This window comes from Amia ocellicauda, chromosome 3, assembly GCF_036373705.1.
Source record: "Amia ocellicauda isolate fAmiCal2 chromosome 3, fAmiCal2.hap1, whole genome shotgun sequence".
Classification (NCBI taxonomy): Eukaryota; Metazoa; Chordata; class Actinopteri; order Amiiformes; family Amiidae; genus Amia; species Amia ocellicauda.
In genome coordinates, this window is record NC_089852.1 from 30347328 (window position 1) to 30365185 (window position 17858).

General features: G+C 49.7%; 1 protein-coding gene across 5 annotated transcripts in view; it reads right to left on the reverse strand.

Moving 5' to 3' along the window:
• The window catches only part of phldb2b (pleckstrin homology-like domain, family B, member 2b), a 39908-nt gene extending 22382 nt beyond the window's left edge, over positions 1-17526 (reverse strand). For 2 of the 5 annotated variants that reach the window (XM_066699002.1, XM_066699000.1), the window contains exons 1-5: positions 17333-17526; positions 9207-9287; positions 8960-9083; positions 8084-8266; positions 777-893 (exon numbers count right to left, since the gene is read on the reverse strand). In XM_066699002.1, the coding sequence (XP_066555099.1) occupies positions 777-893; positions 8084-8266; positions 8960-9083; positions 9207-9287; positions 17333-17386 (559 nt within the window). In that variant the 5' untranslated portion in view covers positions 17387-17526. Of the gene's footprint in view, positions 1-776; positions 894-5540; positions 6239-8083; positions 8267-8959; positions 9084-9206; positions 9288-16493; positions 16876-17332 lie in introns of those variants that run through there. The other 3 variants (XM_066699001.1, XM_066699003.1, XM_066699004.1) reach the window with 3 other exon arrangements.
• Between the last annotated feature and the right edge of the window lie 332 nt (positions 17527-17858).

Genomic DNA, 17858 nt, shown 5'->3' on the forward strand with positions numbered 1-17858 from the left:
TCCTCCGCTCGCAGAATGCTCCCTTCTATGGAACCGGAGATCCAGGGCAGGAAGAACCTCTCAGCGCGGCCCCTCTCTCGTGCTGACGAACTGGCACGACTCCTCACCACAATTCGCCCCTGAACAATCTGCACTTTCTAACCATAAATGGGAAGCTTAAAAAGTCTCAGAGAGCCTTAGGCAACATACTTTCCCTCCAGCTCCTGGTAAAATGCTCTGCTATTTCAACGCAGTCTTTTTTTTTCCCCCTCGTGCTTCCAGAGCAGGCAGGAGACGTTCACCTTAAATAGCACAGAGCGGCAGACAGCCCGGCCCGCTGGCTGTGGCTGCGCGTCTTGTCCTCACGGCTCAAGTTAGGAGAAACAACAGAGTGTGTTTATGTGGGAAGAGCACATTCCTGGCCCGGCGGCGGCACAGCCTGGCTCTCGGGAGGTCTCTGCAGGCTTCACTCCCGGTAGTAAACACGGCTCAATCAAACTCACCTGCAGCACCGACACACTGACGCTTCCAATCACCCGCTGAACTGTATGAACGGCTTCTGCACTCAACAGCACAAACAAAGCAGTCTGCGCTTTCCTCAGCTCTCGCTCTGTGCCGAGTTCACGGCTGCCTTTCTGATGACTTGGAAGAAGAAAATACCCCCTTACACTAAAATAGATTTTTTCCTGGGTGGTGGTGGGATTAATATATGTATGTATGTGTGTATGTATGTATGTATGTATAGTGGGTCCGGTGACGCTGGCTTTGTTGGCGCTGGGACTCGGACCCCTGTGTACCTGGACTGAACCCATAGGACACGGGGCTCCGCTGGGGCAGCATGCTCTTCATGCGGCTGGCCTCCTCGGGGTGGTTGAAGCGGAAGTAGTAGGATTTACCCAGGCAGAGCGTGTACCCTGAAACACAGAGCAGACAATGTCATCACAATCACCAGAAAAGAACTGGCAAATAGATGTGATACAGATATTTCTTTGCAAATATATATATCATAATTTTAAGTCCTTAGATTTGTACAGATCAGTGTGATGATGCCAGTTCACTGTAAGTGGTTGTGTTGGGACCAGGTAATCTGCTACTGAGAGCAGGGTGCTCGATATTCCCTAAGGGGCAGGGAGAGGGGAACTGAAAGCACTAGAGTTGCAAACATTGGTTCGCTCTGGAAAGCTCCGACCAACAGAACTGCGATAAAAGCAGCCGCTTGAGCCTCAAACTCTAAAGCCAGATGATAAAATGGCTTCATACGCTGCTGCTATTGTATGACGCCGAGTCCAGGTTGTGCTCACAAGTGAGATCCATACTGTGTGATGGAGATTGCTTGTGGGCTGACTCTAAAACTCACACACTCTCACTGTGAGCACATGGAAACCATTCAAACTGTAGAGAAGTGATGAGATTAAACAGTGTATTTTGTATTGTGTAGCACAATTGCTGCAAAAGCTGCTTTAAATAATCTGCTTGATCCCTCCTCACCTTCATATTCATCAAAACAAAACAAAAAATAAACAAACAAAAAAAATGATCAATCAGCCAGAATAAGTCTCCTGTGTGGTGTATTTAGCAGCAGCTCTAGCCTATTAGGCACAGAGTAGCACTTGGGCAACACAGGGACACAGCCACCTCCTCATTTGAAGGAAGATGCACAGGGAGGGTTGCTAACACGCTCAGGGGCCACAGCCCAGGTTTGAACAGGTCCCTTCCTGATCACAATACCCAACACTGAGACTGTGTGCTCCAGGTGTATCAGAGGTTTTAACTGCAAAATCCTCTCAGGTGCTACAGTAGTTTCCCCGTAGACACCAGGCCGGTCTCCAGACTACCCTCTCCCCAGAACGTCACTGACTTGCAACACGGTTATTATTTTTGGACAGGAGAAAAGAAAAAAAGATTAATTTCTTTAAGCATCAACTCCTCTGGCCACAGAGATATTTACATAGGGACTTTGATCTTTCATTTGTAGAAGGAGCTGTATATGAAGCATGGGCACATGGAAGCGTTTTAACTCTCCATGTAGCATTAGCGATGCATTAGAGGTTTGTCAACGAAGGCTGCAGCTGTGAAAATACACAACCGCAGAGAGCATGAGCTGCGATACAGCAGGCCTCAAACAGCTCTGGAAAGCAGAGGAACACGGGAATGATGCACCACACTACACACTTCAGTCATCGTGATACAGGCCGTAATGAAACCCCACTTTCAATTGCCCGGTCTTAACATTTCCTGCAGGTTTAACTTCACTTCAGTTTCCTCAGAGGTCTGAAACTTAGAGGGAAAAACAATGCGGGGAGTGTCCCACACACGGACACAAATATCACTGACTCATTTGCCCCGTTCAGCTGAAGTGAAACCAAAATCAGCAAGGCTCCCATCACCCCCCCAGCGCTGGCCATGCCTCCCAGTGCTCTCCTCTTGTTGTTGATCGCCTAGTGGATGAACAACCTGCTTTGTCTGATGCTATCGTATCCCCCCAGCCCAGCCTCTCCGCCTCCTCTTCCTCTTCCTCATCCTGCCTCGGCTGTTTGGAGGATCTGCCCAGAGAAAACGTCCCTTCTCCTAATCAGCAGTTCAGGAAGCCGCTTGCCAGGTCCCGAGCCCCTCCGCCGCACGCCCACAGCTTGCCGCATCACAATGCCAGCCTGCTCACATACCGGGCCCTCCTCGTAGGGCCAAAGTGTGATACGCCACACACTGGCACTTGTGTATTTTAATGTTTCACAGAACACACCGACTGGAGGGTCTTATGCTGCAAAACATGCCTGGCTTCTAACAGCTAGTGCAGGCAAAGGCTTGGCAAGAAGATCAATGAAACCCAAACCAATCTGGCCTGGGATTAAGTGGGACTTTCCTGGTTTCTTCTGCCTTTTAATTTCCACCGGCCAGCCCCCCCCCCCAAACTGAGAACATGATTTTTTTATTTGAGGTTATGATTTCATTGTTATGTAAATGCTGACTCATTCCAAGAGCAGCTAATAAAACACCCACAGCCCAGGCCCCGGACTCGGAGGAAAGAATTTCTGTCTGAAAGCTGAACAAACAACAGCCAGCGATTATGGCGGCTTCGGTGGATTGTCCTGCTCGCACTCACCGACACCAGGGCACAAGGAACAACTAGGCTGTCAGGATAGTGCCCTCCTCCGCCCACTCCACGCACTTCAATGCCAGAGGCCCCAGGTAACACACTAGACAGACTGTTGTCTACAATGAAAACAAGCCTACCTCCCACCAGACATGATGGGAGCCCCACCGCTGAGGCACCTTTTCTGAGGCGTTATAAAAAGGAAATTTCTCTCCAGCCAAATACGAAGACGACTCCCTGACTAGGTTTCTGGAGGAGTAAACCTCCCTCTCGTTTACTGGTGGGGGCCAAAACGGCAGTTTTAATTGGGTGTTACCATTTACAGCATCTTAATTCAATTAAGATATTGGGAAAGTGGCTTCTCACGCTGCCCTGCCCCCTGCAATGATTTGGAAGAGGCTTGCTAGTGCGTGAGCTCAGCGCTAGACCCCCGGTGTCTAACGCACTGCAGCCTGTGAATCACGGAACAGACTCTGGACTGGAGCAGGCCTGGCAAGTGAACCTCCCCGAAAAACAACTCCGATCGGCTCCCCCGTTCATTGCTCCGACTGCAGGAGGGATTCGATGACACGCATATCCCAAATCCCTTCACCAAAAACGTTGAGAACAGAAACATCTGCCGAAGCCCCCTTTCAGATAAGATAAGGACATTGCACCCATGTCTTCATAGCAAAGAGTCAACTGCCAGGAAACTAACGAATTCCCCTTGTTTCCCCTAGACAGTGCCTGACTCGGCCTCTCAGGTATGCTGGGGGTGGGGGGGCGGACATGAGTCGGAGAAGACCGTCTCCCCAGGATCTGCCTCGACCTCACAGAGGGAAGAAGGTGTTTAGTCTACACTGCTGGAGCCCAGCTGTTAAATTAAAACAGACTTTCAAACACAAACAAACACTCTCAACTTGACAAAATATAGGTTACACTTAAAAAAAAAATACACTAATAATCCAAACACAGGACAATAGGCAGCTGCGGACAAGCCTTAGGAAGGAGGGGAGGGGGTGACAGCTCTCGCTATGGCCCAGGTCCTCTCTACAGACGGACGCTGTAAACACGGAGCGCTCCACGCCTGCGACGCCATAACTTCGCTGTGGCTGTATAAACACATCTCACAGGCACACTAATGATTTGCAGCCTTATTTGACATTTAGCACCGGAGCGGGTCAGTGATAAATTAACCAGCTCCTTTTCCCTTCATTCGCCACTCTCACAATACCCACCCACCCACCCGAGCTCTACGCGAGAGAGAGAGAGAGAGAGAGAGATGGGGGAAGGGGTATGCTTTACTCTTGACAGGCAGGGTGTTATTTAGCCATCTAATCTAGGGCTGAAGTTAGTTATCATCATTACATATGCAGTAAACAGATCTGTCAAACATCGCCAACTATAACCACACACACAGGCCCGTCAGTGGCCTCACAACATGGTGGTCGCCCCTAGAGGTCCTTTTGACCCTTGACCCTGGGATCGAAGGGGATTCTCCCCTGATTGTGCAGATCTTCTCCATGGGGGGGGGGGGGGAGTGCTGTAACCACACATTAGCCCCACTGGTCACAGTTTGGCTGTGGACACGCAAACATGACTTAATGGAAACACAATGGGACTCTTGTACAGGGAGACCCCTGCGGTGACCAGGCATAAGAAACTGATTTCAACACTGTTAGCTAAACAAACAGTGTCAATCACCGATGGGGCAGCCTGTAAACCGATATACACATACATACATATAAAACATACAGCAGAACCTATAGAATCAACTGCATGCCTTGCAAATTGTGCTCCCACATGTTATTGCATTTTTGCTTGTTTCTTAGACATGCATTCATTGACCTGTATGTTTGCAAATGATGTCCTGGAAAAAAAGGCAAAAAATGAGAAGTCTGAATATTAAAAATGAATTGTTCTGCTTAACTTCATGCATATCGTCCTCTCATCTACCTCTCCCTCCCTCTCCGGGGTTGCAGAAGGGCAGAGAGGGGGTCGATGGGGGCAGGAGGGCAGACAGGCTGTCTGTCTGGCTGGGGGGCACCTCAGACCCGTGTTTCTTTGTTGACACAGCCCTCTTCTCCCGGTGAACTGAGCTTCCACTCAAACCCGCCCCCCGTCGCCAAAACGCACTGATTTATCGCGCATAATTACTATCAGAAGTCAGTACGAAACTTTCTTTTCCCCTCCTTTGTTTTCTTGCAGATGCACACATCCACACATCCGCACATCCGCCTACTCGTCCAAGTCCTTAAGTGCGCGTCTTAAAGACGGGGTTCAAGCGCAGTATCTGAACTCATGCCTGTCGGTGTCTGGGGAGAAAGCAGCGAGGCAGGGCAGCGAGGCAGGGCAGCGAGGCAGGGCAGCGAGGCAGGGCAGCGAGGCAGGGCGCAGCACCGTGTCCTGACTGCGGGCATCACCTCTGACACGCACTTCGTGAACTGGTGCCATCGTGTCCTAGTTTCACGCTTCGGTGCCGGGCACTGACCTGTAATTGTTCTCCACTCACGGGGGTCGCAGGAAGACACGCTCCTCTCTCTGGGGGGTTTGCATGACAAGGAAGGGGCTCTGCGGACAGACCCACACGGAGCGCAGCGCCTCTCCTCCCGCCCGTCCCGCTCCTCCGCGTCCGCTGCTCCACAGCAAGAGCACTGCTCCCACCGGGAGAGACCAACGCGCCGCGCAGGGGGGCGCGATCACTGCTGGACCGTGGTTCGACCCACCCGGGGGAAAAGCACACGCTCTTCCAATTAGCAACGTAGTACTTTGGGGTGGAGGCTGCTGGGTTATAAATGCGTTTAAATGCATAGGAAGAAGGAGACTATTTGTTAGTCGTGCCGAATCCAGCCGCCCCCGTTTTCATATTGGTACGTCCGCACTGTATTTAAAGACACAGCAAATGCTCGAACTTCATTCCCGTCTCTTTTATTATTATTGAGAGTTACAGTCACCGTTTAAGAACAAGGATCTTTTTAAAGGTAATTATCCGGGCTTTTATAATACATTTAATGTAAAAAAATATTATATTTGCTCTGCAGTTTGTTTGTTTGTTATTAAAATATTGTACCATTTTATCATTACAGAATAAGAAAAAAAATCAACTAAATGCTTTGATTACTTTTGATAAGATGGGAGCTACTGTGCAATAGTTACTCTTCATTAATGTACCATTCATCAGGTAAAAGAAGTCAGTGATTCTCAATAGGCGGGTATCATTCTTTCCCCCTCCCACTCTCTCTCTCTCTCTCTCTAAACACACAAGCACTTTTGCAGGATTTTGCATCCTTGTAGTGCTTGGTCTTGGCTGCAACAATAACGGCTCAGAATTCAGTTCTGGTCAGGAAAGTACACAGTCAGCACACGATGCGAGGAGTCAGAGCAGAGGGGGCTATTTTAACGAGTTTCACAGCTGCTCCCTGGAAGCTCTGGCCTCAGTCGCTAATTACTAAAGGGTCTGCTTTATTGCATCTGCCCCCACGCCACGCAAGGGCCCTACTTCTGTCCGACCGTGTATTCTGTCTATCTCTGGAGCAGAGTCCCCAGTGTCGGACCCCCACTGGCAGGGTGGTGCCGTGTGAGTAGGTGTTCTCTATTCAAATTCTGGAGCTATTGTATTATGATCCCAGACTCTGTTAGGTGAGTCCATTGTTGTCATCCCCTCCCCCTCCTCCCACTACTACCTTACTACTGCCCCGGCACTGAGCTGCGCTGTAACAGAAATGCACACCCATCGCAGGGCTTGGGCCCGGCCAGCCGCTGCTCGGAGCCGCAGTCACCATGCACTCCAGGCAAGTCATCACAGGCTGAGAGGGGGGAGAGGAGTTTGGATCAGTTCCCAAATCCTGATGATTATTTCCAGACAGCCGCCTGCAATGTAATTCTTATTTTTTACCCAGATTGAATGCAAAGGCGAATCCCCTGTGAGTCTATAACGTCCTCCAGGTTTACAGCTTACCTTCCAGAGCATTTTCCACATTGTATTTTTTATTGTATTGCATTTCTCATTTCTTGCATTTCTGCATTGCTAATTGGCTCATTTACGATGCCTCCGAGAAGCGAAGAGCTCAAAAAGCGACTGTGTGCTGCTGAAACACCGACTGTATCTCAGTGACTCAGAGGATGAATGAGGCAGTGGTGTTTACTGAAACTAAGTATGGGAGCCATCAGGGGCCAGCGATTATACAATTCATGAGCAACAGAGTCACGCCCCCGCAGCGCTCACGGTGATGGAGGAAGCCAACCTCTCCACGTACAGAGCAGGCAGATTGGAGGTCATTGTTTACCTTGCAGAGGCCAGACCTGTGTACTTGGCCAACTCCAAATATTTACCTGGGGCAGATAAGCAGACTTCCTGTAGAGCGGATCAGCCTGAGCGCTCCTCCGTCACCGAGCTCTGCCGAGTCACCGCAGGTTAAGTGCCCAGGGAGACTGCGAGAGACTTTGGCATTCCAGGCCGCTGCAATTACGCGCGATCAGGCCATAGCGTTGGCGTCCAAACCACACAATTATCAAGAGTGAAATCTCGACATAGCAGTGGTGTCCAGACTAAACAGCACCCAGAGGGCTACAGGCCAAGAAGTCTCCAGCACCGGCGTGTGCTGCAGGACACAGCTGCTCGGACTCGGACAACCGTCTGGACGACCGCCTCAGCACAGCAGCCTGGCCGGTATTGGGCTGCAGGAGCTGCACCGGAGCTGCTCATCCCAGTCCACCCCAGGTGCAAGATGTCGCCTTACTATGTGTACATTTGTTCGTGTGGAGCTGCGGTCATACGTAAGACATCAGTGTGTCTGCGTTTTGGCAGCTGACCTGAACTGGATTCCACCACAGAACAATGGAAACAGAAGAAAAAAGAAGACCGCTCACACCAGCCCAAGCTGAGTGAACTTCAGCACAGAGATGTGAATAAGTCACTGGGCGACAGGGCCAGAGCTTAGGCCCTGCATGCGTGGACACACCCGGGCCCTGTGACCGGCTGCACAAATAAACTTCACTTTCCGCTTTAGCAATCCTTCGGCTGTCTCTGCGTACCTTGTGTGAGCGGGGTGGGCTGTGTCACAGGCATGCCGTCCAGGGTGCAGAGGTTGCCGCAGGGGTCAAGCATGACCTGGACCCCCCGGCGCAGGATGCGGCAGTGCTCGGCTGCGATGCCTGGGCCCTCGATGGTGATGTCCTGGGGAGTGGGTGCATCCTCCCGTCCGATTCGAGTCACACCTGGGGAGACAGAAATTGTCAGCATGTCTGCCTGTGAGAATGTCTGACTTGTCTATCTGTCTGCCTGTATCTCAAAACGTTCTGTATATAATTGTTTTGTATTTCAGATCAGCCAATAGCACAACCAGATCTCAAATGTTTTTAGATAAGGACTTAAATGTAAAATAAAAGAAAGCTCTTTTTGTCCTTTTTTCTCTTGTGTGGCCAACCCATTCACTCAATTATGGACAAGGGTTTTCATTATTTATTTTTTAACAGAGGTTTTTTTGATTTACTGCAGAGGTGACTGTACGGTAATTGCCTTTTAATGATTTGTATAGGATTTCCCCCAGGGGGGAAAGAGCTCATTACCCAAATATGTTGGCATTCCTGAAGTGAGTGAAAACATGCTTGGCTCAGCGGGCTGGGCTGCATTGGGAGCGTGACCCGTGTGGAGAAGCCCTTCGCTCTGGGCTGAGGAGCTACGGGGTTTACAAGGGCAGGGGGCGACTCATTTCAGGTATCAGTACTGAACTCTCCTCACCCTGGGCAGGGTCTTCTTACCTGCACAGAGAACAGAGCCAGACTCTGAGGGGAACGATCATGCTTTCCTCTCATCCAGCGCCAGTGAAGAGTGATGGGGGCGTTCTATCAAAAGGTATTACAGTGTGTGTGTGTGTAAGAGCATGTCAGTGTGTGTGTGTGTGCACGTACCTTCCTCCAGGGGCAGCAGGGTGATGGCCACACTGAGTCGGCCGCTCCCCAGGCTCACCAGGTGGGGCTGCCCTGTCTGCACCTTCAGCCCCTTCCCTGTGTCAATCAGGTCCAGGGCTGCACTCTGCAGGGACAGAACAGCAGGGACAGCACTGTCATCGCTGGCTCACCACTCACACCACTACATACACCATGTGACCATAGTGGAATTACTTCACATCTCAATCATTAATATGACCGGCCTGACCTTGGGAGTGGAGGGAGGGCTGGTTTGGGGTGATGCCTCTTTCTGCTGACCCGGACTCTCCTCATTGTGTTCAGCTGCGTCCTACAGGGAAAGAGGACCATGACATCACCCTGTGCACTCACACTGTCACACTCACACAAAAACACTCTCACATACACACACACATGTCCTCAGGTTGGGGACTTGTCTGATATTATCATCATACACATGTTGCACAACTTGTGAGGGAGTCTGCTCTGTGATCCCATTGTGCACTGCGGCTGTAGCATTCCCAAACTGTGGAGAACACTGTGCAAGCCTCCCTGTGTGACCGGCAGTAGTACAGCACACTGCCCCCCTGAGAGGTCTCCAGAGATGTAACCTCTCTGCTACTGCAACACTTTCTTCTGGAGAAGCTTGCAGATATGGACAATGGCAGTTGTTGTTGCCGTTGAAGACATCTGTACCAGAGGAGCAAGGCCTTGTTGAATTGCTAATCCTCATGAACACAAAGAGCCTAAAACACGGAGCCTAAAAACAAGGGGGAATTAATTACAGACTTCCCTCCTCTGCTCCCACCCCAATTATACATCAAGTACTTTTCACATTCTGTACCGCAATCTTTGCAATGCATATGGTGTGTGTGTGTATGAAGGAGGAGGACGGGCTGGGGATCACAGAGAATAGTCCAGTTGTTGAAAAGCAGCTCGTATTCAGTGGGGTTGGCAATAGTAAGAGCCGAGTGACTCCAGGCTCCCGCAGGCTGCCTCTAATCTAGCCTGCAGTTACACCCTCAGCACCCGACTCCGCGCTGCAGGGCACCAGCAGGGTGAGAACTGGGGCTGGACGTGGTTGCACAGCGCTCACAAACCCCTGTGCAAAATGGGCTGTGATTTAAGACACACCATATTTAGTAATGGGCCTCAGCTCACTGCACAGCTTTTTGCCATTAGTCTAAACTCAGAGTCCCAGCGATGCGGGGATCCCAAGGGAGGAACACACTTTGCCAGGGCAGGGAGGAGGCGGCGGGAAAACGTGCTGTTTCTGTTTGTGCTGTTCCCACAAGGGCTGAAGACGTTCATTACTGCTTGTCAATGGTGATTGACAGGCTAAACACAGGGAGCTCCGGAGCCTGCCCTCCCCTCCCAGACTCCAGGACACCAGGGAAAGAGGAGCAGACCTGCCCCCCCACTCAGCACTGCCTCAAAGAGGCATGTGTGTCGCCAGGGGTGCCCTCCTCTCTCTTTGCAACAGACAGAATTACAGACATGTTCATTTACATGTGGAAAATTGTGCAACGTAGTTCATAACTGATTCCAATTAAAAACAGTGTTCATCTTCCCATGAACGGGTCATACGGCAGCAGTGTCCCTCCAGACTCGTCAAGCATCTTTCAGGAGGTCAGACAACCCCAATAAACAGATGTAGTAGGAGGTACATGGAGTTTATTTTGGCCTAGGTGACCTGGCCATGAGGATGACGTTGTAAGTGTACTGCAGGCACATGCAGCCTGATCAGGAAAGCCACAGCCGCAGGTCGAGTGCTCATGGCGGCCGTGCTGAAAGTGGGCAAGGCGGCACTGGAGTCTGTTTGTGGGTAGAGAAAATAAACAGTCTGAAACTGGAGTTGTGGATGTGCTTCTGTAGTGGGTAGCCAGCTGTGAGAGGCGGGGAGGGATGCGGGGGAAACATCTGCAGCCAAAACCAACACGTCTGCTTCTGAATCTAAACCTGTCTGAAATTTTGGGGGCAGGAGGTGGAGGGCTCCATTAATTGAAATGTATAGCTTAATTAAAGGAAGAAAATCCCTGCGGGTTAGAGATTCAGGAAACCGTTCAGCCGCACAGCCGGGCAACAAGGTAGTGAACGTATCTGTCCTCTGTTTCTATGGGCCGCCTCTCTAGTCTCGTACAGAGGAGATTACCAGGGGAATCGGCCCCAGCACTCAAAATCCTCCCTGGAGTGGGCAGGCATCTGCAGGTACAGTGGGACCCAGAAGTGACCAGTGGAAGAGTAGGAGTGACAAGTAAGAGGCCACTGCTTTACACAAAGAGTTGTGGTGGCCTGGAACAAGCTAGCCAAGCCATACAGCTGAAGCTGATCTGGGTTCCTCAAGGCAGTCCCTCTGAAGACCAGCCCCTCTGAAGTTAACCCCTTAGGAACCCGAGAGGGAAATGCATCCTGCAGGCTATGAACTGGCTGTTGCTGATCCTTAACCCAGTGGCAGCCTTTTCAATTGCTTTGTCTTTATTTTTAATTTTATAGTTTATTTATTCATTTTTCAAAGAGAATGCGCAGTTCTCACGGGTCATGTGCTCATGCCCTTGTTCCTGTACCTCGGATGTCTCTTGGATGAAAGTCAGCAGTGGATATCATATGAACGAGATGGGGCCGAGGACCGGTATCAGTCGGGATCCTTCTTGTGTTCTAATGCTCCTGCCAGGACTGCCGAAGGGGGAGTACACGTCACAGGAAATGAAAGAGCTCAACCTCCTTAAATTCTTGGAGCGCTGTTATCTTAGTCAGCATGTCCCCATAACCCCGTCTTAATTCCTGTTTGCATCAAAAACCTACTGCTCAGATTATCCCTCCCTTGCACAGTCACACTCCCCCGCCACAGGGTTCGCTTTGTGTTGAGCCGTTGTGTTTTACAGCCTGGGCCAAAGCTGATTAATGGGATATGTAATCAAGACCGCTATCACACTTCCAATCAGATCGGCCAGCTGTAATTCAACACAGAGAGCCGGGATAACAATAAACATGTTGCAGAATAAATCAATTAGAAGATCAAATTAAAAAATAAAAATAAAGTTGTAATTATGCACAGGAAACTGGGGGAGCTGTGGGGATCAGGCATGTGGCGCATTTCAGATGGTTGTTCGGACCTGAGTGCACGCCCCGTGTTTGCAGCCTGGGGTTTACTGTCAATGGCAGAGCAGGGGGTCAGATATTCGATGGCAGGGAGTGTGTCACTGTGTGAAATGCCCCCCCACCCCAGCTCTGCCAGCAACACATTTACCAGACCCGGTCACCTGGCCGCCAATTACACTGAGGTATGTTGAACTGGGAAACAGAAATAGCAGCACTCCAAATTCTTGGCACCCTCCAAACTGATGATATGGCCAGGTGTAGACATATGCAACTCTAGCAGGAGGATTCCATGAACAAAACTGCTGCATAAATGTGAGTAACTTAATATTTCCTTTGACGTATTATTATTATTATTATTAGTAGTAGTAGTAGTAGTAGTAGTAGTCATTGTAAGGTTATTATGTCAGAACATCTTCTAAAGCACATTATAGTATTTCATAGACAGGATGCTTTCAAAGTTGAAGAAATAAATAATTGAGAGCTGGCAGTTTTACTTTACTCCTTCTGACAAAAGCAAAATGCTCCAGCTTTGAAGAGCTGTTGAAGGACAGTGGCGAAGTCAGGGACCAGAGGAGGAGATACTGCCTGTGGCGTGACTTCTGAGGGCTGTGGCTTGGCACACACAGCTCAAGACAGGTTATTTTGACACTCGGGAACCTGATCAAATGACTCCAGAAATCAAGGACCCATCTCAGCCAGATCAGATGCCTTCATCCCCAGTTCAACACCTACAAGTTCAAGCGCATTCTGGACTGGCTCTGCGCCTCGCCTTCCCCGGATACACATGCATGTCACTCATCCTGGCCTCCTGCGACTCCAGATGCCGCCGAAGAATTTTAGGGAGGGACTTTTCAGCTGAACTGCAGATGGGAAATGATCAAAGGGTTTTTGGCAACCATGCGCACTTGATTACAAACTACAAGATCTAGGAAAGAGCTGTGGTTTGGACACTCAGGCTGCATTAAGAGTTCCTGAAATATGACACCCCCCCTCCTCAAAAAAACAACACAATAACGTGACCCTGCACGTTCCTTCACATACTCTTCTCTAATCAGAGATGGTCGCGCTGTTTGGCTGTTTCTGCTTCTCTCCTTTGTTACTCAAATACATTCATCTACAAAACCTCTCCCACACCCAGGTGCCCCCTGATTTTTCCTCTCAAGCTCCTCCGGGTTTTTGTAGCACTCAGTGATCCTTATCTGTGCTGTTTCAGGCTTTGCTTTGCGTCTCAATGCTGCTATTGTGCTCCACTGTCTCTGTGCAATGTCTTACACTGGCAGACCACGCATTTATGAGGGGAAGCATGTCACACATTGTAAAGCAGCCTCCCCGAACCACACGTTTGCCTCACTGAGGGCGAGTTGTACTCCGGAGGCACTAGCCGTCCAGTGTCCAGTCTGGAGTTGTGAGCAGCCGGCAAGCCTCTTCTTGGGAGAAGAAACCCAAGATCAGCAAATTCCAACTTCCAAATTCCAAATTCCAAGCCTTTTACAGGAAAACTGTTTTATTGCGGGAAAAATAAAATGTAATCCTGGTACGCTCAAATATAAGTGCTGCGGAGAGTCCACTGGAGAGCACAAAGGGGCTTTGTCTGGAGGAGTGAGGCTGGGAAACAGACGCCCAGTCCTGCAGGGGTTCTGGGAGGAGGTCGTCCCCCTCAGGTCCGCTCTTGTGTTCCAGCAACACCTCGTTTCCCCGACTGCTACAACACACGCTGAGGACAGACATTGCTGTGGGACCTGAACATGTTCGTTTTTACCCCATTTCTGCTTGTTAACCTCCAAAAACCACACAGTACAAACATGACTTTATATATATATATATATATATATATATATATATACACTCACCTATAGGATTATTAGGAACACCTGTTCAATTTCTCATTAATGCAATTATCTAACCAACCAATCACATGGCAGTTGCTTCAATGCATTTAGGGGTGTGGTCCTGGTCAAGACAATCTCCTGAACTCCAAACTGAATGTCTGAATGGGAAAGAAAGGTGATTTAAGCAATTTTGAGCGTGGCATGGTTGTTGGTGCCAGACGGGCCGGTCTGAGTATTTCACAATCTGCTCAGTTACTGGGATTTTCACGCACAACCATTTCTAGGGTTTACAAAGAATGGTGTGAAAAGGGAAAAACATCCAGTATGCGGCAGTCCTGTGGGCGAAAATGCCTTGTTGATGCTAGAGGTCAGAGGAGAATGGGCCGACTGATTCAAGCTGATAGAAGAGCAACTTTGACTGAAATAACCACTCGTTACAACCGAGGTATGCAGCAAAGCATTTGTGAAGCCACAACACGTACAACCTTGAGGCAGATGGGCTACAACAGCAGAAGACCCCACCGGGTACCACTCATCTCCACTACAAATAGGAAAAAGAGGCTACAATTTGCACAAGCTCACCAAAATTGGACAGTTGAAGACTGGAAAAATGTTGCCTGGTCTGATGAGTCTCGATTTCTGTTGAGACATTCAGATGGTAGAGTCAGAATTTGGCGTAAACAGAATGAGAACATGGATCCATCATGCCTTGTTACCACTGTGCAGGCTGGTGGTGGTGGTGTAATGGTGTGGGGGATGTTTTCTTGGCACACTTTAGGCCCCTTAGTGCCAATTGGGCATCGTTTAAATGCCACGGCCTACCTGAGCATTGTTTCTGACCATGTCCATCCCTTTATGACCACCATGTACCCATCCTCTGATGGCTACTTCCAGCAGGATAATGCACCATGTCACAAAGGTCGAATCATTTCAAATTGGTTTCTTGAACATGACAATGAGTTCACTGTACTAAACTGGCCCCCACAGTCACCAGATCTCAACCCAATAGAGCATCTTTGGGATGTGGTGGAACGGGAGCTTCGTGCCCTGGATGTGCATCCCACAAATCTCCATCAACTGCAAGATGCTATCCTATCAATATGGGCCAACATTTCTAAAGAATGCTTTCAGCACCTTGTTGAATCAATGCCACGTAGAATTAAGGCAGTTCTGAAGGTGAAAGGGGGTCAAACACAGTATTAGTATGGTGTTCCTAATAATCCTTTAGGTGAGTGTATATATATATATATATATATATATATATATATATATATATATATATTATATATTTATAGTCATTTTTTCCAGAAGTACAATATTTATAACCCGATATGAGGACTGCAAATACTTCGTGAGGCCTCCCTGCCACAGCAAAGACGTTCCCCACCCCTACTACCCCGCTGACAGCACCTTAAAGGAAGTCTTCCCTTGCGCATTAAATCACTTAACTTTCTGCTTTCGCTGGCACTGCTTAAAAGCACCTTAACTGGAAGCAGGTTTCGGCTCTCTGTCTGGGGTGGTACCGCAGGCAGCGCAGCAGACAGCTCAGTCACAGAGAGCGGTTAAGCATCTTCAGCAGAATGGGAACCAAATGGACGGGGCTGCAGTGTCAGCCTGTGTGCTGGGCTTGGAAACCCCCAGGTAACCCGCGGGGCATCACCAGAGCGGCCTGCAGCTGGAACCTGGGCCTGGGCTCACCTGCTGGTCACCTGTGTGCAGGGCTACCTGTGGCCCTACCTCACCTGAGCCAGAGATGACCAAGCGGACATCAGACTGGATTTCATCTCCAAACCCAGTACCGTTTCACCACAAAGTTATTTTCCCCCTGTAGAAATGTAACTGAACATCAGCTACAAATACAATATTTTTAAGAAGTAAAATACAGAGATCATAAGTCATACACAATCACTCTGTTGTGGCTGTGATTGTGATAGTGTGAGCAGACTGGGTCCTGTCCTGCCTTTCTGTGTGTACCTACAGGGCACTACTGTGAAGAGGAATTCACCTGAAAAATGAATGCCCTGGTAGTCCAGTTCTTGAAAACACGAAAAGTGGGTTTTGTGGATGAGGTGGGAAGTCAACAAGATCCCTTAAACGTTCAATCATTTAAAGTCCACTGACTTCACTGGGACTTGAAGTGTGATCCACACAGTGAGGTCAAACGCTTCTGCAGTGATCAGAGAGCTGCACCCCCACCACCGCTCTCCTCGGGAATCCTGACTGTCTGCGCTCCAGTGCATGTGACAGCACCCCCACCCTCACATCCCAGACATAACAACGCCCCCTTCGTGTCAAGCTTTGTATAGTAACTGGATCGGTGGCAATATGTAACAAAAACAAATCACGCAAAACAACAACACTGTACTGGATTAGGAATCGCCCTTTAATCAATCGAATTAGAATGTAACCTAATGATAATGAAATAAGAAAGCGAGCACACAGTAGTTGTATTTGAGTATATTTTATCGCGCAACTCATCCTTAAGAAGAAAACAAATACAGAATCATAACTAAAAATATGAATATGATAAAACACTTTGATTACACGTCTTCATGCCTGGCGCTGATCCTTGTAATATTAAAGCGGCGCTGCTACTGGGAGCTACTCACCGTTTTGGAGCCGGTGCAGCCCACGTCGGTCATTGTTGCTTTAGTGAGCAGGACAGGAGAAAGACCGAAACAAAATCAACTCCAAAGCCTCCCCTCGACGGGCTGTCAAACCCCCGAGGCTGTGGCCCGGCGCGTCAAGAGCATCCCGCAGCTACTCCCAGCCGCCTCGCAGGGTCTGCCGCACCGCACCGCACCGCACCGCTGAGCTCGGTGCTCCCTCTCCCCCTCTCTCTCTCTCTCTCTCTCTCTCTCTCCCAGCGCTGCTCCCTCTCCTTCCTCTCCCCGCCGCACAGCTCAGGAATGCGCAACAGCTGGACACGACCTGTGGCGGCGCGCAGTGGGAGTGGGGGGGGGCAACAGGGACCCAGCGGGCAACTCGCAGCTGGTGGAGGGCAGAGAGATCAGAGTCAGGTGTGACTTATAGACTTATCATTAGCTCCAGAGTCCCCGGCTCCCTTTGCCACCCAAACAGCCTGGCTTCGTGCTTCACCTCTGCTATGGTATCCGACACTCATGCAAAGTGCCAAGACTTGAGTGTCCTGTGAACTCAATTCTTCGCTCTCATTAAAGCCCAAAAGGCTGTTCCAGTCAACTCCGCGCCGTGTCCCGATCGACTGTCAAACGCACTGTTTTGTTCATGTTTTATTTTTAGGGTGAACAAGATTTTGGGCGTACAGGCAAATACACCAATTTACAGAAATAGAAAACTTGAAGGAACACACTGCACTTTCTGCACACCTCTTTTGGTTTAGTAATGAATAAACCTGCTATAAAGGCATCAAGTGAGAGCAGAAATAAACAAGGTGCCAGTCTGGGTCAAGCCGACCCCTCTGCCCTACCTGCAGTGTCTGTGCGCCTCGGTCGAGATCAAACGCCCTTAGCGCCGCAAACATCTGGCGCCGCAGCTGGGGGACGGGACGCGTGAGCAGCGTGCGTGTCTATCGGCGTGGAGATCGCCGCGCCACATACCGGGAATGCAAGCTCCCAGAGACGGACAGAGAGGGAAGGGGGAGGCAGAGGAGATGGAGTCGGCTTCGGGTTTCTCGCAGGGAAGGATCTCCTGCGTAAACAGGAAGCCGTGGCTTTGGAGGCGAAGGCAGGCTGATGGGGGCTGATCTCTCTCGGGAAGCTGCAGACGATAAACACCTTCACTGCCCCGCACACACGGGTCCACACCGACCCCGACTACCACCACGAAGCGGGCAGCGGAAGACATGGCGTAATGCTATCCTATGCACTAGGAAACTGTATGTATATACAGCTCTGGAAAAAAATAAGACCACTTGACATTGATTTCTGGACTTGGAGTGGTCTCTTATTTTTTTCCAGAGCTGTATGTATGTGTGTGTAGGTGAAGTCCTTCAG